We start from the raw sequence: 23,990 nt of genomic DNA, 5'->3' as shown, positions 1-23,990 counted from the left end.
GCACAGAGGCGGCATCGCTGCAGGGGGCCAGGTGCAATAGGGACCCCAAAGCCCCCCTTTTCTTTTCAGAGAAGACCCAGGAGGGAGCGGGAGGGGGAGTGGCACTCCAGGCCGTCTTCGGCTCTGAGACCGCCCGGGAACGGCCAGGGAGACAATTCCGCTTTTGAATGGAGGAGGCCTCGGCTGGCCTGCTGACGTCGTGTCCTCCTATTGGGCCGAAGGTGCTATGACATCACCGCCCGGAGAAGCGGCCGGGGAGGGGAGGCCGGACCAATTTGATTTGTTTGAGCAGTTGGAAGCCGGAGAGGAAGGCGAGCGGGCTGGGCATGGAGCTGCGCGAACCGAGGGGCCCCTCAGCTGTTGCGCCGGCCACCAGAGCAGCGCCGCCTCGGTCCTCCTCCTCTGCAGGTAGAGCGCCTGGCGAGAAACGGGACGGGACTGACGGGCGGGCGGGCGGCATAGCGCGAGCCCGGGCGCCGGGGTGGGGTGGGGGGGGCGTGTGCGGGAGAAGCCCGGCGAGGCAGGTAGCTTAGTCCTGGCGGCTGGGAACGACGGGGCTTTTTTTTTTTTTGCGTCCGTCACCTCCGAGGCCGGCTTAGAGAAGGAAGGCAGGGAAGAGCGGTCGTTCGCCGGAGGGCTGCCCCCTTTCGCCGGCGGCTGCTCCTCCGGCTGGCTCGCTCGGGAACCCGGCGCGGGAGGCTGGGGTCTGCTTCTTGCAGATTTGTTCCGACCCTCCCGTCCCTTTGAACCAGCGTTTCCCAACCTTAGGAACTTGAAGATGCGTGGACTTCAACTCCCAGAATTCCCCAGCCAGCGTAGCTGGCTGGGGAATTCTGGGAGTTGAAGTCCACGCATCTTCAAGTTCCTAAGGTTGGGAAACGCTGCTTTGAACCTGGCCTTCCTCCTTGGAGGGAGATGGAAGGCTAGGCTGGGGCTGAAGCAGAGGAGAGAGAGCGGGGTCGGGAAGAAGACCGCAGCTAAGGACCAGGGGTTTCGCCCGCCTCTGCCCGAGTCCTCCCCATTCACAAAACCACGGCGGGCAAACGTAAAAGCCGGCAGCGCCTGGGCTGTGTCCGCGGGCTGGCCGCGGGACCGCCTCGTCCTCTCGCCGGGAGTGTCTTGTCGGCGTCCCCTGCCTTGGTGGCCCTTCCCCTCCCCCCGCACAGCTCCCAGGGAGGCAGAGAGAGGGGATGGTGTGTGTGTGTGTGTGTGTGTGTGTGTGTGTGTGTGTGTGTGGAGGGGGGACACAGTCGGGAAGGGCGCCCGGATTCGTAGCGCTTTGTTTTGACTCAGGCTGGGCTGAGAAAAGCGGCGGCTGTTCTTTCGTGCCGAGTTCGGGTCTCGCTTTTGCAAAAGCGTGGGAACCCTCCCAAGGTTGGACTCGTTTGTTTCGGGGGGGAAAGCGGCAGCTGTTCCATTGTCTCGAAGGGGGGGCGGTGTGTGTGGGGGGGTGGGGTGGTGGTGGAAGAGAGAGAGAAAAGCAATAAATCGGAGCGTGTCTCTTTTAAGATCCGGTGAATGGATGGAGCGGCTCGATCGCGGTTCGCCGGGTGCGTGTGTGGTACGACGCCGAGAGCCAAGTGCGAGCCTCGGAGAGAGTTGCGGCGGGGCGCCCTTGAATCAATCCCTGGATTTGCCCAGGTGGAAATGCACTTGGAGAGGGGCGGGGGGGGGCTCCCGGTATTTTGTAAGCGGAGGAGGAACCCAACGGACGATAAGGGCCGGATGGCTCGCCGCGGGGGGAAAGTCAAGAGGCGCTTTGCTGTCTGGCGGACGCCGGGTGTGGATCCAGGAGAAGGGAGGTTGTTCCTTCCGGACGATAGCCGATGCCTTTGGAAAAGGAGGTCAGGTTTAAAAGGGACAAAACAGCCTTGAGGGGGGGGGGCGCTGAATGAACTTGAGAGAAAGCTGTGGTCTGGTTCTGACATTGCCTGAGCTTTCTCCCCGCCCCCCCGCCCCGTCTACTCAGCCTTCCATCCTTCCGAGGTAGGTAAAATGAGGACCCAGATTGTTGGGGGCAATTAAGCTGACTTTGTAATAATGCCGCTTGGGGTGTGTGTGAAAGCCCTAATAAGCAGGCATATACATAGAATGAAGGCTACTGCTAAGCTTGTAAGCCGCCCTGAGTCTTCGGAGAAGGGCGGGATATAAGTGGAATTAAAATAAAAAAATAAAATAAAGTATGCTGTGCGAAGGATTAACTGCAGGATTAATTGGAGGATTAATTGGAAACGGGGGTAGCACGATCAGCACCTTAGAAAATCCATTGAATCAAACTCCTCTTGGAGCGGCAGTTGAGAGATCGCTCTTCTCGTTGGCTTGTTGTTTGCAACCCTTCCCCCCCCCTCGGTTTTTTTCCCCTTTTAACGCGCTCGGATTGCAGCCCTCCGTGATTGTTTCAAGGTGCCTAGTGGCAAGGATTTTGCCCTTCTGTCTGGTCTACAGTATTGAAATTCTGTTCCACGGTATTGAGGATGCAGCTTCACAAAAGAGTCCTGAACTGGAATTCAGGACAAAAGGAAACGGCTAGGCTAGGGTTTCACTCCTCTTCCCCTCTGCCTTGCTTTAAATTTCAAGTTGCTTTGCCAAGTTCTCTGTGAGTGGCTCCGTTGTGCAGCTTTTCGATCCGTTCCTGCAAGAAACGAGGATAAACTTGTCTCATTAACCAGGGCTCAAAGTTTTTGAGGCTGGTTCCATGAGGATATTTCCTGGCTCTTAGAAACTAAGGCAGCCTGCTTAGTTTGCAATGCACGATATGTGATCTTATGCTGGAAAAGGGATGCTCTTTTCAGTGCGCTGGCAGAGTTTGACAAATGTGCAGGCCAGTAATACCTGGATATGAATTATTTATCTGAGCTGCTTCAGGCATGCACACACATAGACAAACCACACTTGTACAGTTTTCTGTGATCAGAGAGGATCACTAATGAATGGTTTAAATATTAGTGGGTTGTGTTGTCTCACTGTTCCAATGAACTCTATATTCTTGCTATCTAAATGGGTAAAATGTTTTCAATGCCTGACAATTAAGAACTTAAATTAACTACATTGCATTTTCTCAGAGTTTTGCCCACATGTAGCCTGGGTAACATGTATGCTTACACAAAAGTAAAGTCCACTGAGGTTAGTAGTAGTATTCCACTTTCTGGAACTTTGGCTGAATTACTTCCTCAGTTTACTATCTGAAAACTTAGTTGTTTCTTGGAAGGAACAGAGCAATTAAAATTTTACAAAACTGCAACAAGCTTGTGAATTTTGAGAACTGTTCATAAAGGAAATTGCTTAGAATGGGAGGAAGAACCATGACTGATTTGGGGGCCACATCGAAAATTATTATTTACCCAGAAGGAACAGGTTCCTAAATTTAGGATGTTCCCTTTATGAAAATGGAAGTTTGAAAAGAAAAACTCCTTTGTCTTTGCTATGTAAATTATTTGAGAGAACAGAAGTATTTCTTTCAGGTAAATAATACAGATTTGTTTCTCCTTGGCAACACTGATGCTATTGTTTTCTAGAATTTAAGAAGTTAATATTTAGAAGGGCGTAATTACAATAGTTAATCGAAAGCACGTAAAAATGCAAGTAGAAAAATAGGGACCACTACGGTGGGAAGGTAACAGCGTTCCGTGCGCCTTTGGCGTCTAGTCATGCCGGCCACATGACCATGGAGACGTCCTCGGACAAGCGCTGGCTCTTCGGCTTTGAAACGGAGATGAGCACCGGCCCCTAGAGTCGGAAACGACTAGCACGCATGTGCGGGGGAACCTTTACCTTTTTTAAATTACAATAGTTACTTACAGTAGGTAGCAAGAGATCCTGGTCTACAAATCTGGAACATTCATCTGTGCTAATTCTGGCCTCTTCACTTGTAATTTGTAGCTCTAATAATTGTATTAAGTAGTTGGGAATAAAGTCATCTTCATCAACAGGAATCTGGTCTTTCAACTTAAGTCATTTATACTTGTGAAGCTTTTTCTTTCCTCTAGCAATTTATGCTGGAAAGTGAACTTGGGCAGAAGTACGGCCTTTAAAGCAATTAAGATAATGGGTTTGAATCCCAACATGTTTGTGGCTAGACCTTCCAGTAGGTAATAAGAATTCAAACAAATTGTTTAAAAGGAGCTTAGCTACCCCTCAGGGTGAAAAGCAATCTTGAGACTGCCTGTGTGGCTTCTGTTCTAAGTGGTGGTTTTTGCATAGCTATGCAAAAATTATCTAGGTGAATAAGGACCTTGAACTGATGTTGATGCCTAATTTCTTCCTATGCAGAGCTCCTGGGGAGCAATAGATTTGTTCACTCCCTTTTATATTAAGAGAAACAGTCAATGATAGAACTAACACACCAGCAAATGTATTAACTGAGTACGTGCATTTGTGATTTGTAAAACTGTTTACTTAAACCATTATATGAATTCATACAATATGGTAAGTCATAACCATAGTTAGGCACTATAGTGATTAGATTCCAGATGCCAAGGTGAATCAACTTGCATTATGATGTAGTATGATATGATAGATGGATTCAATATCTCTTACAAATACACACATATGCTTTTTGTGTCTCTTTGATATAAACACAATAGTTTATTCCTAGGACGAACACAGTCCTTTTGTACTGTGACTCTTTAGACTGCTGTTAAAATGTGTCCACTGTTTGATATAAGCATAGCTATGAATTGGATGTTTCTTACTGGCTGGTTTATACAGCATGCCATGCTAAACTGGTTTGTGTGTCTTTAACTCAGTGTAGTACATAAATCCAACCAACACTGTTTATAAACCAAGATACATGGTTTAGTATCTTGGGTGAAGCCAGAGACAGTTTGTTAAACCACTATTAAGCAAGCTACGGCTCAGGGAGCCATGAACAGCCTCTATCTGGAACAAGACTTTCTAAAGTAGGAGTAAGGGAGGTGGGTGCATTCCTTTTGAAAGCAGTGAGATCTTTTCCCTTCTCACCCTGTTTTTCCAGCCCTTCTGTGTGCCTGCTTGTGTGTCTTTTGATTTTAAAAAATGCTGTCTTTGATCAGGCCAATGCTTTGCTGTTATGCATGGTATGAAAATAAATCTAACCCTGAATAAAGCTAATTTGATTTCGACACCCTCAGCCTTGACTCCTTTCAAACAATTCCCACCAAACCCATACTTGTTTTCATGGCTGACTTTTGTCTGGGGTTGGCTGGCCAGGCAGACTTTTTCTACAATTGAGCTACCCTAGGAAAACTTGGTGAAGAGAAGGCTAAAATAAATACTGATGTTGGTTTATTGCATGTGCATAATGAACAATGGGCAATCGCTCTCCAGGAGAGGTAGTAAATCCTAGGTTTTCTTTTGATTGCTTTCATTTGAACTAAAGCTGCGAGTCCTGTTATAGTAAATTTTTTTGTGGTCTGGGGTTTGTTCATTTCGAATGGGTCTGCTGACAGCAGCACTTTGCTGAGTAACACATTCTGTATTCATTACTGGTATAATATCGGAATCATTTGAGTTACCAAAAGTCAACAATTTCCCCTAATTGCTTGCTCTATCCAAGCAAACGCTGCCATCCTATTGATTTGAGAAGCTTTGACTGAGGTACCTAAGTTCCTGCCAGAACCTGCTTTAAGCCAGTTTTGGCGTCAATATACAGAAACCAACTCTCTGCAGGAAAGTTCTGGTGACTCTCTTTATGTGTGGAACCAGGTCTTGGGCTGAAATAAAAGGTGAATTCTGAATGGTTTTTCAACTCTGTTTAATGTATATCCCAGGGATTTTCCAGTGATCTCCTGTCCAGACCTGCTGAGTTTTCTTGAGCTCACCGAAGGCCAGCAAGCTGCTGCCATCCACTTGGTCCTCTTCTAGTCCAGATGCAACTATGGTGGAACAAAGGCATACAAACTGCTTTTGTATCTTTGCAAGAAATAAAACCCTGCATGGACATATTCATAATGAAGCTGAAATCACCTTAGAAACATTAGAAGCTTTCCTTTTCTGGATCACAGTGTAGAGGTTTCTGTTTAGATGGAATAGATTCACCAGCTTCATTAATTCTACCTACTACTGAATTCTAGCATAGAAAGCTAAAACTTAAGGTTTGTGTCCTGATAAAATTTACAGGATTAACATAATTCATGGATTCTGTACTTGGATATTATAATGCTGACTGCAAGCACACTTCTGTGAATTTATGCACCAGTTAGTGGGTTAAGGAAAGTTCAGGTTTTATAATTAAATAAAGTGATGGAGAATAAAAGTGCATCTTTCAAATAAACTCAGTTTGCTGCACTAGATGATTAGAAAAAAATATTTTTATTTTATACAAAGAAAACAATTGGGAGAGCAGGGATGGAAAAACTGGCATTTTAGGATTAAAGGTAAAGGTAAAGGTTCCCCCGCACATGTGTGCTAGTCGTTTCCGACTCTAGGGGCCGGTGCTCATCTCCGTTTCAAAGCCGAAGAGCCAGCGCTTGTCCGAGGACGTCTCCGTGGTCATGTGGCCGGCATGACTAGACGCCAAAGGCGCATGGAACGCTGTTACCTTCCCACCGTAGTGGTCCCTATTTTTCTACTTGCCTTTTTACGTGCTTTTGAACTGCTAGGTTGGCAGAAGCTGGGACGAGTAACAGGCGCTCACTCTGTTACGCGGCACTCGGGATTTGACCCGCCAAACTGCCGACCATCTGGTCGACAAGCTCAGCGTCCTAACCCACTGAGCCACCGCGTCCCTTATATTTTAGGATTACAGCTCCTATAAGCCCCAGCCAATATGAACAGTGTAAGGTGAATTTTTGACTCCATACCATCTATAAGGTCTCCCTCCTAAATGCAAATTTACATCCTGGCAGTTTTTGAAGGTATTTTATTATACTCTGGTGTATAACAATTAGAATATTTTAAAACTGCCTGGATGGAGAAGCCAGTAATAAATGAAGCCATCTTGCACTGTGGTGATGTTTAATTAAATTTTGACTCTATTCATCCTCAATAAAGGGAAATCACTTTTCTCAGGAACCTTCAGGTGGAACTAGTCTTCCTTATGTCAATAGAGGTAGAACGTAATTAAACAGTTTCAATATAATTAAAACATCTGTAGCTGATGAATTGGATCATGGTTCTGCTGAACTACGGTATGACAAGAAATGGCTAGTTTTGCTGCAGAGAAAGGGATTGTTTTAACTTTCACTGCTTGGCAGCTTTTCCCGCTTAATTCTCCCACTACCAACCCATCAGGAACTCAAGTGTTTGTTTGCAGAGCTTGTCTTTTTGAAATTCTAGCCTCTAAGTAGCACTTGATGTACCCTAGCTCTTGCTGCAATCTTATTTCAGCCCCTCATGAAGAGGGTATTTCACACCACCTATTCTGGTCCTCTGTTCTTTTCCATCTTCTGAAGAGGATTCCTGAGGACAAGCTAGTTTAAATTTAGTATTGGAAAATGGGTGTAACTAGTCCAGGTATTTTTTTCCAATCAGTCCAGCAAGAATTCTGATCAAAGGGTAGATTTCATGATCAAGGCCTTAACCTACGAATTAAAGAAATATTGGAGTTTGAAAAGAGAAGAATGTACAGTAGTAAAATATCTATCAATAGAAATAAATTCATTGGCTCACTTAGATTAATATTAATATCAACAATATTAACAATCTAGATATTAACAATCCTGCCATTAGCTAAAAGCTACTCCTACTTAAATTATGGGTGTCAAAGAGAAGGGAGGCCTATTATAAGAATATTCTGGAATTGGCAGCACACGTTAAAGGATATCATTATCCACTCTGGCTGCTGTTTTTAGAGGTCTGTTTGAAGGGTTGTGGCCAAGTAAGGTTGAATCTGTGTTCTGCTAACTGATCAAAGCTCAGCTCTTATAACCTTTTCATCCCACAGAGTGCTGCCTTGTGATCCAACGTGTTCCTCCCAAGGCCTTCTGGGCCCAATTCCAGTGCTAGTCATGCGTTCAGTTGCTGAACTACAGCAAATGTGTAGCAAAGTTAATTTTTGATTGAAAAAGTCTGGCCTAAGAGGAGGTAAACCCATCCCTAAGGTTGTTTACTCAAACAGTAAAGATTACACAGATATGCTTTCTTGAGAATATGATGAGACACATGTACCTGTTATTGAAAATCTACTATTGATAGATTTATTTATAGTTATTTCTTTTATAAATAACTCAAAGCGGTGAGCATTACTAATGCTCCTTCCTCCTATTTTCCTTACAGCAACCACCCTGTGAAATGGGTTGGGCTGTGAAGAGAGTGACTTGCCCAGATCACCCATCTTGCTTTCGTACCTAAGATGGCGCTAGAACTCACAGGCTCTTGGTTTCTAGGCGAGCACCTTAACCATTGTGGGAGGGGAGGAGATTGATAATCCCATTGCTGTTTCCTTGCAATTACACATCTGTTTGCCTCTGTGTGTGTGTGTACCCAGTCTGCATAATTTCCCAGAAGTCAAGAGGAGAAGCTGCACACAGGTTAATATTCCTCCTTGCAGGCCAGTAGGAAACAGCTGTCAGGAAAATCCAGGCATCCTGGTGAACCCTCAGCTTAAGACACAGAACTTAGTGGTTTCCTGATGACATGGTGTTCCTTGTGATGGAGATGTAGTTTTGTGGTCCCCTCCTGTGAGAGGAAACAGAAGAACTAGTACCGGGTGTAGTCATTCTAACTAAGAATTCCCTTTATTCTAAGAAAGTTTAAAGTGAGGGAAAATCCAGTACCTGGGCTTCTCTTAAGAAAAAAAAATATGGTCTTTGTTTATGTGAATAAACATAGAGGGCTGCTCTTCTCTTACAGGATCTCTTTATTTTGTAGAGAATGTGGTTTCCTGCAGAGACAAATCTTAGGGCACTGAATATGAATTTGTTGGTCACAATAGGGAGAATAATGCTGCAGTTTTCATGAATGTGAATATATAGCATAATGAAGGTGATAAGGTTTTATTCCAATGCTAGAATAGAATAGAATAGAATAGAATAGAATAGAATAGAATAGAATAGAATAGAATAGAATAGAATAGAATAGAATAGAATAGAATAGAATAGAATAGAATTGGAAGGGACCTTGGAGGTCTTCTAGTCCAGCCCCCTGCTCAAGCAGGAGAACCTATACTATTTCAGACAAGTGACTCTCCAGTCTCTTCTTAAAAACCTCCAGTGATGAAGCACCCACAACGTCTGAAGGCAAGCTGTTCTGCTGGTTAACTGTCTTCACTGTTAGGAACTTTCTCCTTAATTCCAGGTTGCTTCTCTCTTTGATCAGTTTCCAACCATTTTTTTCTTGTCCTGCCCTCTGGTGCTTTGGAGAATAGTTTGATCCACTCTTGTGGCAGCCCCTCAAATACTGGAATACTGCTATCATGTCACCCCTATTTCTTCTTTTCTTTAGACTAGCCAAACACAAGTCCTGCGCCCGTTCTTAATACGTTTTAGTCTCCAGGCCTTTGATCATTTTAGTTGCTCTTCTCTGAACTTTTCCAAAGTCTCAACGCCTTTTTTGTAATGTGACCAAAACTGGATACAGTATTTCAGGTGTGGTCTTACTAGGGTTTTATAAAGCGGTACTAATACTTCATGTGATCTTGATTCTATGCCTCTGTTTATACAACCCAGGATTGTATTAGCTTTTTTGGCTGCTTCTGCACACTGCTGGCTCATAGTCAAGTGATTGTCCACTAGGACTCCAAGGTCCCTTTCACAGTTACTGTTTTTGAGCCAGGTCTCACCTAATCTGTACTTTTACCTTTGGTTTTTCCTGCCTAAATGTAAAACTTTGCTTTTCTCCATATTAAAATTCATTTTGTTGGATAGGGCCCATTGTTCAAGTCTGTCAAGATCTTTTTGGATCCTGAGCTTGTCTTCTGGGGTGTTGTCTATTCCTGCCAGTTCCTCAATTAATTTTAAACAGGACTGCTAAAGATGGAGCCATATTTTGTATGCCAAGTGAGTACGCATGTACCTCCCAGCCTCAGACCCTCAACATGAGTCTGTAATGTAGGAATGCTCTCTGGCCAAATGTGACCATTGCCAGGATTCCCTGACAGCTTGTTTATTGCCATGGCTCAGATGTTTATTTTGGCTACAAGTGGACCTTTGTAATGAGCAATTCAATGCCTAAGCATGGCTCCTTGCAAAGTGGTTTGATAGTACACTAAAAGAATAATTTAGCAATTAAGAATGAAGATGAAGGAATAAAGAAATTGCTGTTTCAGTGTAATTGAAAAAGTGAGGGTGTGAAGTATTCAGTTCCAATAGCATATTCTGATATGATCACTGCTGAAAGCTAGACAAAATCCATGTTTTGACTGTCCACCTAACAACACAAGGATCATCTTGTTTTCTGTAAAGTGATTTCTTTGGAAGCAATTTTTGCTAATCCTTTGGATTGTTTGAGCAAATTTCATACTTGAATCCTCTCTAGCCATTTGAACAAATCAAATACCCAGTGTGCATGGTCTAACGATCTACTGAAATTATCTCAAATAGCTTGGCATTCGAAGAAGCTTTTTCCTATGCTTAGGATAGGACTAGACCAGAGGTCCCCAACCTTTTGGGCACCAGGGACTAGCTCTGTGGAGAGACGTTTTTCCGCAGACTGGAGGGGGTGTAGTTTTGTGTGCTGTCTGCATCCCACAGATGGGGCTTTGCTTGTTTGTGTGGACTGGTTGCTGGCGTGCCACAGCCCGGTACTGGTCCACGGGCCGGGGGTTGAGGACCCCTGGACTAGACAACCCGTAATCCATTGGGTCATCATTTGAGAAATATTTCCTTGCCAGATTCCTCAATGCCTTCAAGAAGGGTGGAGTTTCTAATATATTTGAAAAATTCAGGGAGATAATTCAGAGATGGGAAAGAGGCATGTTGAACTGGATAGTACAAACATCAGGAGTTGGATGAGAGTTAGCCCATTTGAAATATCTTAATTAAAAAAAATAGCCCTATGATGCATCATTTTGTCCAGTTAAAAGTTCCAGACATAACAGTAGAAAGATTTCTGAGCTTAATTTTCTGCCAGCTCTCTTCCAAGTAACAACATGCTTATCATAGGACATTGTATGTAATGAGGAAGGAGGAGAAATAAAAAATAGTCAAGGGGAACAAGGTTTTGAGAGAAAAAAAGTAATAATGCAAGTTGTAGAGAAACAGGACAGAGAGTTACTTTATTTTTCATTATACTGTAACCCAGGCTCATGCATGAAGTTGATGGGTAAGTGATTTAGGACAAACAAAAGGAAACAAGTCGTTTGCTGCATCTTTATGCTGTGGACATGCTGTCAAAGATACAGTGAGGGTCACCGACATGAAAAAGGACTGACAAGTTCATGGCTGCCAGGGCCACATTTGGATTGCAAGAGAGAGAGGAGAGAGGAGGAGGAGAGAGAGAGAGAGAGAGAGAGAGAGAGAGAGAGAGAGAGAGAGAGAGAGAGAGAGAGAGAGAGAGGAAATCAGCTGGAGAGTGGGTTCCCGTGCTCACATCCTTGTGAGCTTCCCAAGGCCCATCTGATTGCCACTGTGGGAAACAGGATATTGAGCTCAAAGGGCCTCTGATATTGTGGTGGTGTACTTCAGTTCCCAAGTTAATTTTTAGGCAGTAGCAGAGCTCCATATTTTAAGTTGTTTTCGCTTATACATGGACAATATTTTTCAATCCAAGCTTCTGTAAAATAAAACAGCATATTTCAAAAGATCTGCAGCAACCTTCAGATAGGCTATACAGGTAGTCCTTGATTTACAACAGTTCATGATGGTACTGAAAAAGTGACTTATGACCATTTTTCAAACTTACGACCATTGCAGCATCCCCAAAATCATGGGATCAAAATTCAAACGCTTGGCAACTGAGTCATATTTATGACGCTTGCAGTGTCGCCGGGTCATCTTTTGCGACTTTCTGACAAGCAAAGTCCATGGGGAAGCCAGATTCACTTAACAACCGCGTTACTACCTTAACAACCGCAGTGATTCACTTAGCTACTGTGGCGAGAAAGGTTGTAAAATGGGGCAAAATTCAAGTATCTCACTTAGCAACATAAATGTTGGGCTCAATTGTGGTCGTAAGTTGAGGACCACCTGTATTAGGGTGTTACCTTGAAGCAAGGGACAGGTTCTATATTCCTGTCCTACTGGTGATTCTTCATTATGTACTGTAAAAAACTGATATCTAAGGAATCACAATTCCAGCATTGCCTTTCTTAAAGCTCTCAGATCATAGGATTTCTTATACACTCTATCCCACTTCTTTGCTCCATCGTGCCAAGTGTGCTGAGTGAATATTCAAATGCAATCAAGGCTTATTTCTCCTTTCTGGGAGAGATTACAGGGCTAGCCAGCATAATTTTTGCCTTGAGTAACTAATTTGATCCTCTGTGGTCGATAACTTCATGGCAGTTCAGATGTTTCAGAAAACAGGTAGGGGTTGGAAAGACTTGCCCTAAAACCCAAAAGGAAGAAAAGAAAGTCCTAAATGCCAAAGAAGAAAATCAGATCTCAGGCATTCTGCAAATGGATCTTTCAGGGGCACTTTAAGAAACGAACATAAAGAGATGGAAAAGTATAGTAAACTCTTATTAAATAAGCTAAAACCTCACTTTCTTTTGTCTGTCTTTGTGCCTTTGACTCCTGATGACTACCTGGATAGGTCCCTGCAGTTTCCCTGGCAGGATTTCAGAGATGCCTTAAAAATTGTCTGCTTCCTGGGGCTGAGAGAGAGTAACTAGCCCAAGGATACTGAACTGGCTTTGTGCTTAAGGTGAGACTAGAACTCATGGTGTCCCAGTTTCTAGCCTGCTGCCTCAAATACTATACCAAACATGCTCTCCTGCTTTCCATTACAATAACTGAAAAATATTGTTGTGATCCTTATATCATAGTTATCAAAAGCTTTATTATGCAAGTATTATGCATGTATCCTGCTTGTTTTCCCCCCATCATAATCTACAAGTCACATGGATTCCAAAAAGTAATTATATGTATTCTTACTATCAAGAGCAGAATGTTTTAAACCATTTACTGATCAATGACAGCCACTTAAAAAATTGTGTCACTTGTACAGTGGAGCACCAAAGCTGGTAAAACACACTTTTATGTCTTATCTTAAATATGAATCAGAAAGGACTTTTGGTCTCAGTTTTACCAATAAAAAAACTACTTATTGATTAGTGATAAGACCCTTATTGGAAAGGCATGAATTCATCATCTCAAAACAATATTCCTGATTTGGATAACAACCTTGAGCATTCTCCTTCCCCTCTGTATAGTGTAGCTTTCCCCAACCTGCTGATTGCCAGATGTGCTGGACTACAGCTTCCAGAACCATCAATGCCTGAGGTTTTGAGGATTTGTAGTCCAAGGGCTGGGTTGGGGAAGGCTAATATAGTAAATGCCTCAGCTATTTGTAAATTGATGCATATGTGCTTCATGATCCAGTGATTTGACTTGCTCTATATCTAGATTCACTGTATGTCGCTAGGGGATTCTGTTTTGAAGAGTCATCTGAGGTTGAATCAGGAAATGCTGCCTCAGCAGAAGGCCTAGACAGTCTGTCCTTTCTATAGCTATCTGTCTCCTATGCCAATTCACTCTTAAAGGGCAGATTATATTGGTGGGTGTGAATGCGCTGGATCCATTCCAACCTGATATGTATGCATATTCTTTGCCTTTATTTACTTTTAATGGGGAAGAGCGAAGCTACTGCAGGCCATTAAAAAGCTCCATTTGGCTTCTCCTGAGTTCATGTCTAAGAAAGCAATCAATTCTGAGAAATATCTCTCAGCCTTGCATACAGAGGCTGCACCCACTATTACTCCCTGCCTCTGCATTGGAAAATCTCAATTACATCATGTTTTAGCTGGCCTGCAGAAAGATCTGCAGTGAAAACCAAATGGCGGTAATAAAAATGGCTTGCCAGCTTTCATGAGAGCTGGTCTGCTGGAGTGGTCTCTAATTAATGAGGATCAATATAGATAATAGAAATAAGCAAATACAGATAGTCCTTGACTTTTGGGATCAGAATTTCCATCACTGAGCAATGTGGTCATAAAGCTCGACATACGACCACATTGCTTAGTATCGGCACTCTCCATTGATGTAAAAATCGTGGGTGGTTAAGCAAACACCTACACCAAACCAGGTCATTCTGGCTTAGTCCTTCCCAGCCCCTAGCCTGTGTAAGGTAAGGAACTGCCTCGGCTTCAGCTCCTCCTACCCACCTTTCTCTCTCCCATCTCTGCTCTTTTGGCCGTCTTGCACCCTGCCTTGTGGGGCAGCAAGTAGCCTCAGAAATGTGTGGCTCCGAGGCTGCTTGCCACACTGCAGCTAAAGGGCTTCTTGGCATGGTAGGGCTGCAAGAAGCCGCAATTGCTCTGGAAGCCTGAGCTACCCCACCTGCATGGCAGAAAGCCCCAGCTGTTCCAGGAAACCTCAGCTAACCCAGCCTGGTCCCGGCCATTGTACCCTCACCACCCTGGGCTCCATAGCCCCTGCTGTCTTGCGCTCTGCCGCCCCCAACTGACCTCTGTCTTCTTGCTGCTACTGTTGACAAGGCTTGCCCCTTTGCAAGACAGCTGAGAATGTAGGAGGCCATCTGCCCCGGTCTCATTAGGAAATCTTGGGAAGAAAGCCTCATGCGGCCAGCAGCTGCCTCCCAGAAGGGCCAGGCCAGGCCAGGCATGCTTGGCCAGCAGCAGCAGCAGCAAGAAGATGGCAGAGGTCAGCTAGGGGGCAGGGGCTGCAAATGCAGAGGGTGAAGAGAGAGTTGAAGTGCCCTTGCAGTTATAAATACAGATAAACTCCCGGCACAAATTTTGTCTATGTGATGGGGTGGGGATGGGGCACTGCAATAACTCTGGGGACTGGTCGTAAGTTCCTTCAGCACCACTGTAATTATGAACAGTCACTGAATATATGGTCATAAGTCGAGGACTATTCCAATGACAGTCAATCCTTCTTCCAAAATAGGACCAGAGATTGACAGTACTGAGGAAGAAGAAAAGGCTGTTGTGTTCTTTTTGACTCATCTTTCCTAGTGACTATTTGGCCCAAAATTCATAAGGAATAACAGGGTTCCAGCTGTATCTTTGGGCAAAGACAGAATTTCTATTACAGAAAGCCAGGAAATATATACAAAAGCACCATTGACCAGATAAATCAATGCCTCTCTCCTAGTTAACTTGCATCAACCCTGCTTCTTTAAGAAGGCCATCATAATAGATACTAGGATTACAAGTCATTGGAGGGCAGAATTCCTTATAACTTTGCAGCATAGCTTCTCCTCTGATGAGTTAAGGTGGCACTGAACATGACAATAGTGGACTGAAATTGTAAAAATCTCATTGGTTTTCAATATATTTTTCTTTGCAGCATCCCAGCATTCCTGGTGTTTTCACTGCTATGTTAACTGGAATAAAAATACCATTGTTGAAACATGAATAGTAGAAATTGTTCAGCTAGGTAGTTGGTCAAGCAAAGGAGTATGGCTCATCTAATACTGCCCAGTGATGTGTGATCAAGCATGGTCAATAGATCAAACTACTTTAGAGACATGGTGGGAACAAGAGTAAATTGAAAACTGTCTCCTAAATATTAGAACGCATTTTTCATAGCAAGACTGGGGGTATGACTAAAACCAAAAAATTGGTTCCTTTAGCTTAGTAAATTCAGTGACAGAGAACTTGACTCCTTCCACTGTATGGTCTTAATGAAGAATATTATGAACTCAGCTGTATATATATATTCTGATGTGTGGAGACTGTCAGGGATTTGCGTCAGTACTGTAAAGTTACATTCTGGAACCTCCATACACTGACTAAGCAAACAACACAGACTAGGATATTCCATGTCTAAATGTTGCTTACTTTGCATGATTTATTCTGCCTCTCACAAAAGGACAGATCTTTCTCAAGCTCTGTTCCCCAGTGACGGGGAAAGCCTGTCCCATTGCCAGGCCTAGTTTGTGAGGCCTTGACAAGTATTAGACTTTTATTGAATAAGCCCAGCCCTCTTTCTATAACAGGTAGAAGTTTGGATTTTACGTGAAGCCACAGCACGAAGTACGTTCAAGAAGTTGAGTCCCCCCCCCCGCCATTTGCAATGAGGACAGTACACGTATGACATTTCACGTTGCAGAGGTTGTCCATCCCAATCTGCAACTTCTTAACAGCACTTGCTTTTCTCGGCTGAATTTCAGTCTTTCTGAACTGTAAGTTTACTTTCATGCCTATTCTGTTTTGAATTTCTCTTCTCCCATGATCACAGCAGGTGACATTCCTAGGTAAACTTGGCTGATCTTAGAAACATTAAATAGCTTTGGTTAAATCTAGCTAGTATTTAGATAGAAGGCTGGATTGGGAAATTTAAAAAAAAATCTTGAAAGCAAGCAATGATGCACTACATCTATACTATTGTTAAGATGACTACATGTCTTCAGATGTTGAGTTCTGCTCAAGACACTTTACTTTTAACCTTCCCCTTTTATTTTCTGCCTTTTATGTCCGATTCTATGCAGTTTTCTTGGCAAGAGTTTTCAGACTGCCTCTTTCCAGGGGCCAAGAAAAAGTAACTGATCCAAAGTCACCCAGCTGGTTTTATATCCAAAGCAGGACTAGAACTCACTTTCTCCTAGTTTCCAACCTAATGCCTTAGTCACTGTACCAAACTGGCGCTTCCCTTCAGGCAATACAAATTTTAAATGGTTTTGTGATTTTAATGGAAATGAAAACATGTTTTGATTTCCATTCTTCCCCCCCGGAATACCTTTACTAAGTCTCAGATCATAAAAGCAGTGCATTCAGATTCTGAAGCTGGCGCATTACATTAATCATTACAATGTGACTGAACTAGTGACTTTTGCTCTCAAGCTTTCTTAAAGAGGACAGAAAACTGAACTGTTCAGAGTAATTAACAGATTTGAGGGTACCATTGCATGCTCTTCAGCGCTGCTCCTAAAATAAGTTGGGGCATGCTCATGTAGTACATGCAGTCATGTCATGTCTCTATGGCCAACTTGACAAAATGACAACCATAGGCAGGCTAAATCACTTGGGAGGGAATGGCATTACATCTGCCTAAGATGTGGGATGCTTGCCTATTGTGTGTGGTGCTTTCGGAGTAGACTACCTGATCAAAACAAGGATTAAGCAGGATTTACTTCTAACAGGGAGGTTCGCTATGCATGAGTAGTCTTGTATTCTGACACAATTTGGCTAACCTGTTTCAGGCATTCTTTCAGGACTGAAAAAGATGTGATCTCACTTAAATCTGGCTCTGGCTACAACAAAGTGGGTTATATTTATTTAAAAGATTTGTACAGGTGTCCTTACATATCAACTGCAATTGGGAAAGGCAATTCTGTCACTAAGCAATGCGATTTGTAAAGTAAAACACCACAGGGCTGACATGACAACCCATCTTACAACATCAGTTCCACTTGTGGTTGTCAAGCAAATCACCTACGTTTGTTAAGCATAATGTCATGTGACCTTGCTATTTCCTGCCAGCTTCCCCACTGACTTTCCCGCTCCAGAAGCTGGCTGTGAAAGTTGCAAATGATGATCATGTGACTGTAGGACACTATGACAGCTGCAGGTTTGAGAACTGGTCATAAATTTTCAGTTGCACTGTATTTTCAAATGGTCGCTGAACAAATAGTAAGCGAGGATTATCTTAAAGCATAGCTCTGGGTGGCTACAGCAACAATCAAATTACAAAACAAAGTGACCCCAACAAGCCATCCACAGGCTCCTCTCTCACTCCATCCCAATGCTGGAGGAAGAGCCAACTCTGTAAGGCTTCCAGAAGTTTATGCGTGTGGAGATCCTATCCAGATCCTGGGTAGGTCCACTACGGAAAAGGCATGCTGCATATTGGCGTTAGAGGGCAATATTTAATCTGGGAAAAAGGGCCTGTGGAACATAGTTCTGAGTAGACTGGTAACACTGCTATTAATAAGCACAATGGAAGATAATGGTCATTCTTTGGTTAATTTTATTGCTGGATGTTGGTTTCAGACACTGATTATTTGACTTATTATGGAATGTGCTTTGTATAATGCCTTGCTGTACTTCATTCTCCCTGCCTTCTGAAATGAGGAAACTAGAAGAGAGGCATAATGTTGTTTACAAATCACCCTAGTTTAGGGATTGACTTTGTCTTTATTTGCACACTTATTTTCAAGTCACGGTTCTCTCTTCAAATTAATTTATTCCCCAAATACTAAGCTTCATCGGACCATTATTATCTGCTTGTGGTTTCAACCATTTTTTAAAAAAACAAGATTGTTTCTCATCAGTTGCACTGCCCACAATTGATGCTGTATATAAACTGCTTCAGTGGAATTGAAGATACTTCCTACAAGTCGATTGAAGGTTTGATCCATTACTAACAGCTTGCTATTAACCAATGGAATTGGACTGAGGGATATGATAATTTTTCCACCAACTAGATATGCTTTTTCTTGTTTGATGCGAATCTGTATGTGCTGCCAGCAACATTTCTGTTCTGGATATTGTTGTTTCACTGGAAAACCATCTTTTTTAAAAGACTGACGGACTGACTGAATGGGAAGAGTACATCTTTTTTAAAAAACTATAAAAATCTTAAAACATTGAAGCAGGTTTAAGAAGTCGGTATGTAGAATATCAAAGTTTTTCATACAGTCTTAAGCCATGCTAAGAAGGTTTACATAATAAAAGAATATCAGCAGCACTGGGCATGGTATGTGGAGAAAATATTACCATAAATGATGTCACGGGCATTATCCAATAGGAGCCCATGTTACCTAACTGATACATATCTGTAGGTAAGGTCAGGCCTATTAAAATATCTGTAAAACCAGTTTATCCACAAAGCAAGGCAGAAGCAAAATCTCTGAAAAAAGCAATATTTTGAATTTAACACTTTATGGCTAAAAGTACTGACAAAATAGTTGATCTTGATAGCAGCCAAATCTTGAGTAAGATTTCCTTTTAAACACAAAAATTGGGGAAATACTAACCCGTGAAAAACTTACTATTTCAGGGAAAATGGAGTGTGTTTCACAAATGAATGAACAGATGTGTACATTAGAGAGAGAAGAATAGAAAAGCATAGTCTTAAGAATTCTTCAGTTGCCTTGTGAGCTCTCCTTTTGTGGAACTGGTGGGCCTTTTGTATTTGCTCTCAGATTGCTATACAGCCTGCAAATCCTACTTCCAAGCAAATAAGAAATTTCTGCAAGGGAGGGAAGGTGGCGAGTTAGTGTTTAATGTCCACGTTTAATCATGATTACATACAGTCTTCATTGCCACTGAGATTTTAAGTTGCAGTCCTGTAGTGTTGTTCACATTGTAAAGCGTAATCAGCCAGGGCCCTTTTTTTAGGGAGGAATTTCTGAAAACAATTTCTCTGTCTCTTGTACAGGTGGTCCTCAATTACAACCATGTGTTTACTGACTGTTTGATGTTACAACAGCACTAAAAACGTAACTTACGACCCGTTTTTTACACTTACGACCATTGCAGCATCACGTGATCAAAATTCAGACACTTTGCAACTGGCACGTATTTGTAACAGTTGCGGTGTCCCGGGGTCATGTGATCCCCTTTTGCAACCTTTTGACAAGCAAACTCTAGGGAGCGGTCTGATTCACTTAACAGTTGTGTTACTAATTTAACAACTGCAGTGATTCACTTAACAACTGTGGCAAGAAAGGTTGTAAAATGAGGCAAAACTCACTTAAATTTTGGGCTCAGTTGTGGCCGTAGGTTGAGGACTACCTGCATGCAGGAGAGAGAACAGTGGCCTTGTAAGAACGTTCAGCTGTCAATCTTTCAAACTAGTCTTGCCATTGATAAAAGCGAAAAGCTAGAGAGGCCTGAGGAATTGCTTCTCAGAGTTACAAAAATGAAGTTGGCATTTCCTTTCTTCAGCTGTGTTGTAACATTTTTTCTCTTTTTTAAAGTTTTAGGCTTGGAATATTAGAAGGCCAGAAGAGGTTTGAGGACTCCCTGAGGAACCACAGAAATATACTTTCATCTGTGTGCAACCCAAGTTCACACTTCTATCAAAAATGCCTATATTGAAGCAGCTGGTGACAAACTCTGCTAATCCTAAACGCCGGTCTCGGGCTGATCTGACAACGGAGATGATCAGCGCTCCGCTTGGCGATTTCCGTCACACCATGCATGTGGGTCGGGCTGGGGACGCCTTTGGAGATACCTCCTTCCTCACTAGCAAGGGTGGGGAGGGAGAGCAGGAAGCTACGGAGGAGACCGGCTCCTTTTCCAAACCTGGCCTGCTCTCACGGAGGTTTCGCAGCAGCAAGCGGTCTCATTCTGTGACCCGTGGTGACCGGCGGGACATGTTGGGCTCTCTGAGGGATTCAGCTATTTTTGTGAAGAATGCAGTATCCCTACCCCAACTCACCGAGAAGGAAGCAGACAAGAGTGGTGGGAAGCAGCTTCCCAAGAGCCTCTCCTCCAGTCCTGTGAAGAAAACCCCTGAGGAGAATATCCTTCAAGAGAAACACAGAAATGGTGCTGCTGAAGTCGTCAACTCCAAGCCCCACAGTCCTGGCTCGGAAGAGCATGATTTTGGGGATGTGACTGATTTGCCTTTAGTCATCCCCAAGGACAGCTACGGCATGAAGCATGCCGAGTCCATCCTTTCTTTCCATATTGATCTGGGGCCTTCCATGTTAGGGGACGTCTTGAGCATTATGGATAAGGACTTGTGGGAACAAGAAGACTCTGGTTACCATGGAGTAGAGGACCCCCAAAGGGAAGTTGGCTCCATAGAGACATCAGCAGCCCAGTGGTTTAGCCATGAAAGCAAACTTGTCCTGGATTCTGTGATTCAAAATGATGGCCACAGAGTGGTCACTTACAGTCCTGGATCGGCTCGTAGCATCACCAGTCGTACGACCGTAGACAGCAGTTCAGTCTCCAGCTGCGTGTCCATGGGGGAGGAACAGCGAAGCGTAGCCTCTAAAGGACCTAGCCACAGCCTTCCAGGTGATGGGAGGCACAACCCTGTGAAACAGCCAGTGAAGGAATTCTCCTTCATGGATGAGGAAGATGAAGAGATAAGAGTATGAAAAGCCGTATACTCCCTTTGAGTTGAAGGAGAAAATGCAATTGAATCTGGAATAAACAGCATGATACGAAAAAAAAAAGTTTTAAATGCTTTCACCGGCCTTCTTAGGCTGCAGATTTCGTCATGATTATTTTCTTAAACAGCCTGCTGGAAAAAGTTTTTTTCTTTCCCCATTTGGGGGTATCACAAGGGTCAAGCTGGAAATCACATATAAATGGTGTTCTGTACTTTTAAAATAATTGATTCCTATGTTCATAGGGATGCCTAAAGTAGATGCTTGAAGATATTTGGAAACATGTTTCCAGGCACAAATCTGGCATATTTAAACTTCTTTTGAAAAGGATAGCTCTTGGTTAACTTATCTACTTGCCTGTTTAAAGCAATACAGAGCTGAATATTAGGACAAAGCTCAAAAGCACTAGTTTCCCTATTAATAAGTAAATATATATATTTTCCGTTTTCCTGTACCATTGTACTAGTGCTTCTAAGATTTTTTTTCTTTGTATTTCCAAGAATTCCTTTCTTGACCAGGTTGTTATGTTTGCAGAAAGGAAAAAAAAGGAGTTTGAAACAACCAAAACTTTCAAATCTACATATTTGGATGCCAATAATTTCCTCCTTTGGGCAGACCTCTGGAAGTATTTACCACCAATGGAAATCTCATTATATTTCTTTTTAAAAATCATATGACAGAACTCTTTGGAAAGCAGATTGAGAAGAATTGCGCCTCTTATGTCTGCCATCTACAGTAGGACCTTCTCTTAGTTCTTGAGGGAACCATAGATGGAAAGAATAAAAATGTTAACCTAGCTTGAAACAGACTTCCCCATTTCTAAAATTTGTTACCATTTACAGTGACCACGTGGCTCTTTCTACAGTAGGAAAACACTCTTGGAGATGCATAAAGCTGCTGAGAGAAAAATATTGCAACAAGGTTGGTCAGCCTGGCTACCCATTACTAAAAAAAAGGTTAATTTATTTTCCTCTTCAGGATTTTCCTCTGAGTAAGCAAATGGGATGTCCTAAGAACTGTCTATGTCATTAGATCAACCCGCCAGGGATGAGGACAGAGAGACAATTGGGTGAATGTTACTGACTCGCATGTCTTCAGATGTAAATGTCCCCCAAGTAACCTAACCAGATAGGGCTTCATTCTTTCTTAGTTTTTATTTCTTTAGAATGTATCAGCAGAGCTGACTGAAGCACAAAGAGCTTAGCATTCGTCATTCCAGGAACAATGGAGAAGGGCAGTGCTGAGTTCCTTCCCTTTGAAACTCTTTTCAGTTAACTACCTTCTCGGCATCTTTAGGAGGTGCTCCTAACATTCCTGTCTCAAAGATGGATTTTATTTGGGGTTGGTGGGTGGGGGTATTTTTCTTTGTTGGCCTTTATATTTTGCTGGGCATTAAACACTAAATTGCTTTCTTATTTTTTTTAGATTTATATATATATATATGTGTGTGTGTGTGTGTTATGTATTAGATGGGCCCAGTCCTTTTGGAGAAGGAATATTCTTTGGCTGTGATTTGTGTATGTACATGGTATTTGTTCCATGCATCTGATGGAGGAGTTTTTTTTAAAAAAAAAAACAAGTGTTTGTTTTCAAATACAAGGAAATTAAACTATAGTGAGGAAAACAATTGTTTTAAAATGTGGACTGTTTGTGTGCTTAGGGGTAAAGGATTGAAATCAGACAGCCATCAGATGATTCAGTATTCTCATTATATAAAGTTGGCTAGTTAAAAACACCTGAATGGCTCAGTCATTAGACAATCATAAGCTTTAAAGTGCAGTGGTACATTTTCTGATCTTGCATCTTTGTTGTGGAAAAAGAACAATTCTTATCCTTTCCATACGTTTCTCCAGAAATCTATGAAGCACATATTCTGAGTTTGGATGACCAGGTAATTTAAATAGAACTTTCATCATTGGCCAAGTGGGCTAGGACTAAGAGGAACTAGAGCAAGGGTCTTCAAACCTGGCCCTTTTATAACTTGTGGACTTCAACTCCCAGAATTCTGGGAGTTGAAGTCCACAAGTCATAAAAGGGCCAGGTTTGAAGACCTCTGAACTACAGGTTAAACAAAATCTGGAAGGCCACCCTGGTCTGTGATGTTAGCTTTTTCTTCTTTTCATATCCTCTTTACCTTGTTTATTTCATTCTGGTTGTAGTTGTCTACCAGCTTTATCAGAACCTTTGCTGTCCTGGATAACAACCCGGGGCAGCAAAAGCTTTGCTTCATTATATCACTTATATAAAATTTGGCCTTGTGCTCATATTCTGCTTCCATTCAGCAATAGTTCATGGATGTGGTTTTCCCATAAACCCCCATGCAGCATTGGCAGTTGGAGGGATGGGAATTGTAATCCAAAATATTGACTGGATGTAAGGTTCTAGCAATATTAACACTGAGCAAGGTATATCCCTGTCCGGAATTGTGAATGGTTTGAATCACAATAGCTAACAAAACATTAGTTCCTCCTCTTTTGGAGGAATATATGGAAGCCTGTAAGAACTGCCAAGTCAAATACAGGCTGACAACATTGAATTAAGATGTACTATAGATATAATTTCTGCTATCTGACAATAGTTGCAATCTATAAAGCATTTGAACCTTACAGTAAGTTACTGTAACTCATTGGTAGACCATAAACTACACCTCTTCCAAAACTTCAAGGCAGTATAAATAAGCAATAACCCCCACCCCACCCCCCACACACATTTGAACTGATAATGTTACCTATTTGGGTAATGAAACATCTGCAAATAAACAGGTTTAGAGAGCACCAAGACCTCCACAATTAAACCTCAAGCTACAGATAAATCTCTTGTTTTGAGCACCAAGAACTCCACAGTTCAACGTTGAACTCTTGTATTGAGACCAACAGAATTTCAGTATTCAGCTTGGTGAGCCACAGTTCTGCCTATCTGCCTTGATCTAAGACCACAGT

The 23,990-nt window shown here is 42.7% G+C and overlaps 1 protein-coding gene across 5 annotated transcripts; it reads left to right on the top strand.

Annotated features, from left to right (window-relative positions):
• Nucleotides 1–256: 256 nt before the first annotated feature.
• On the top strand, nucleotides 257–22,666 carry CDC42EP4 (CDC42 effector protein 4). Of its 5 annotated transcripts, none has more exons than XM_081315502.1 (3): nucleotides 257–408; nucleotides 8,194–8,303; nucleotides 19,906–22,666. In XM_081315502.1, the coding sequence occupies exon 3, from the start codon at nucleotides 20,014–20,016 to the stop codon at nucleotides 21,037–21,039; it is 1,026 nt and encodes a 341-aa protein (XP_081171628.1). In that variant the 5' UTR covers nucleotides 257–408; nucleotides 8,194–8,303; nucleotides 19,906–20,013; the 3' UTR covers nucleotides 21,040–22,666. The 5 variants fall into 5 exon arrangements, with proteins under 5 accessions (XP_081171628.1, XP_081171627.1, XP_081171630.1 ...); XM_081315503.1 differs by lacking the exon at nucleotides 257–408 and adding an exon at nucleotides 5,534–5,702; XM_081315501.1 differs by lacking the exon at nucleotides 8,194–8,303 and having other exon boundaries at nucleotides 300–408.
• The last annotated feature ends 1,324 nt before the right edge of the window (nucleotides 22,667–23,990 follow it).

The sequence above is a fragment of the Vipera berus genome (assembly GCF_964194415.1).
Source record: "Vipera berus genome assembly, chromosome: 2".
Taxonomy (NCBI): Eukaryota; Metazoa; Chordata; class Lepidosauria; order Squamata; family Viperidae; genus Vipera; species Vipera berus.
The sequence above is the reverse complement of the archived record's forward strand: the minus strand, read 5'-3'. Positions and strand labels throughout refer to the sequence as shown.

Excerpts from the sequence above, each read along its gene's own strand:
- CDC42EP4 (XM_081315502.1), top strand. The coding sequence starts at position 20,014 with ATGCCTATATTGAAGCAGCTGGTGACAAACTCTGCTAATCCTAAACGC.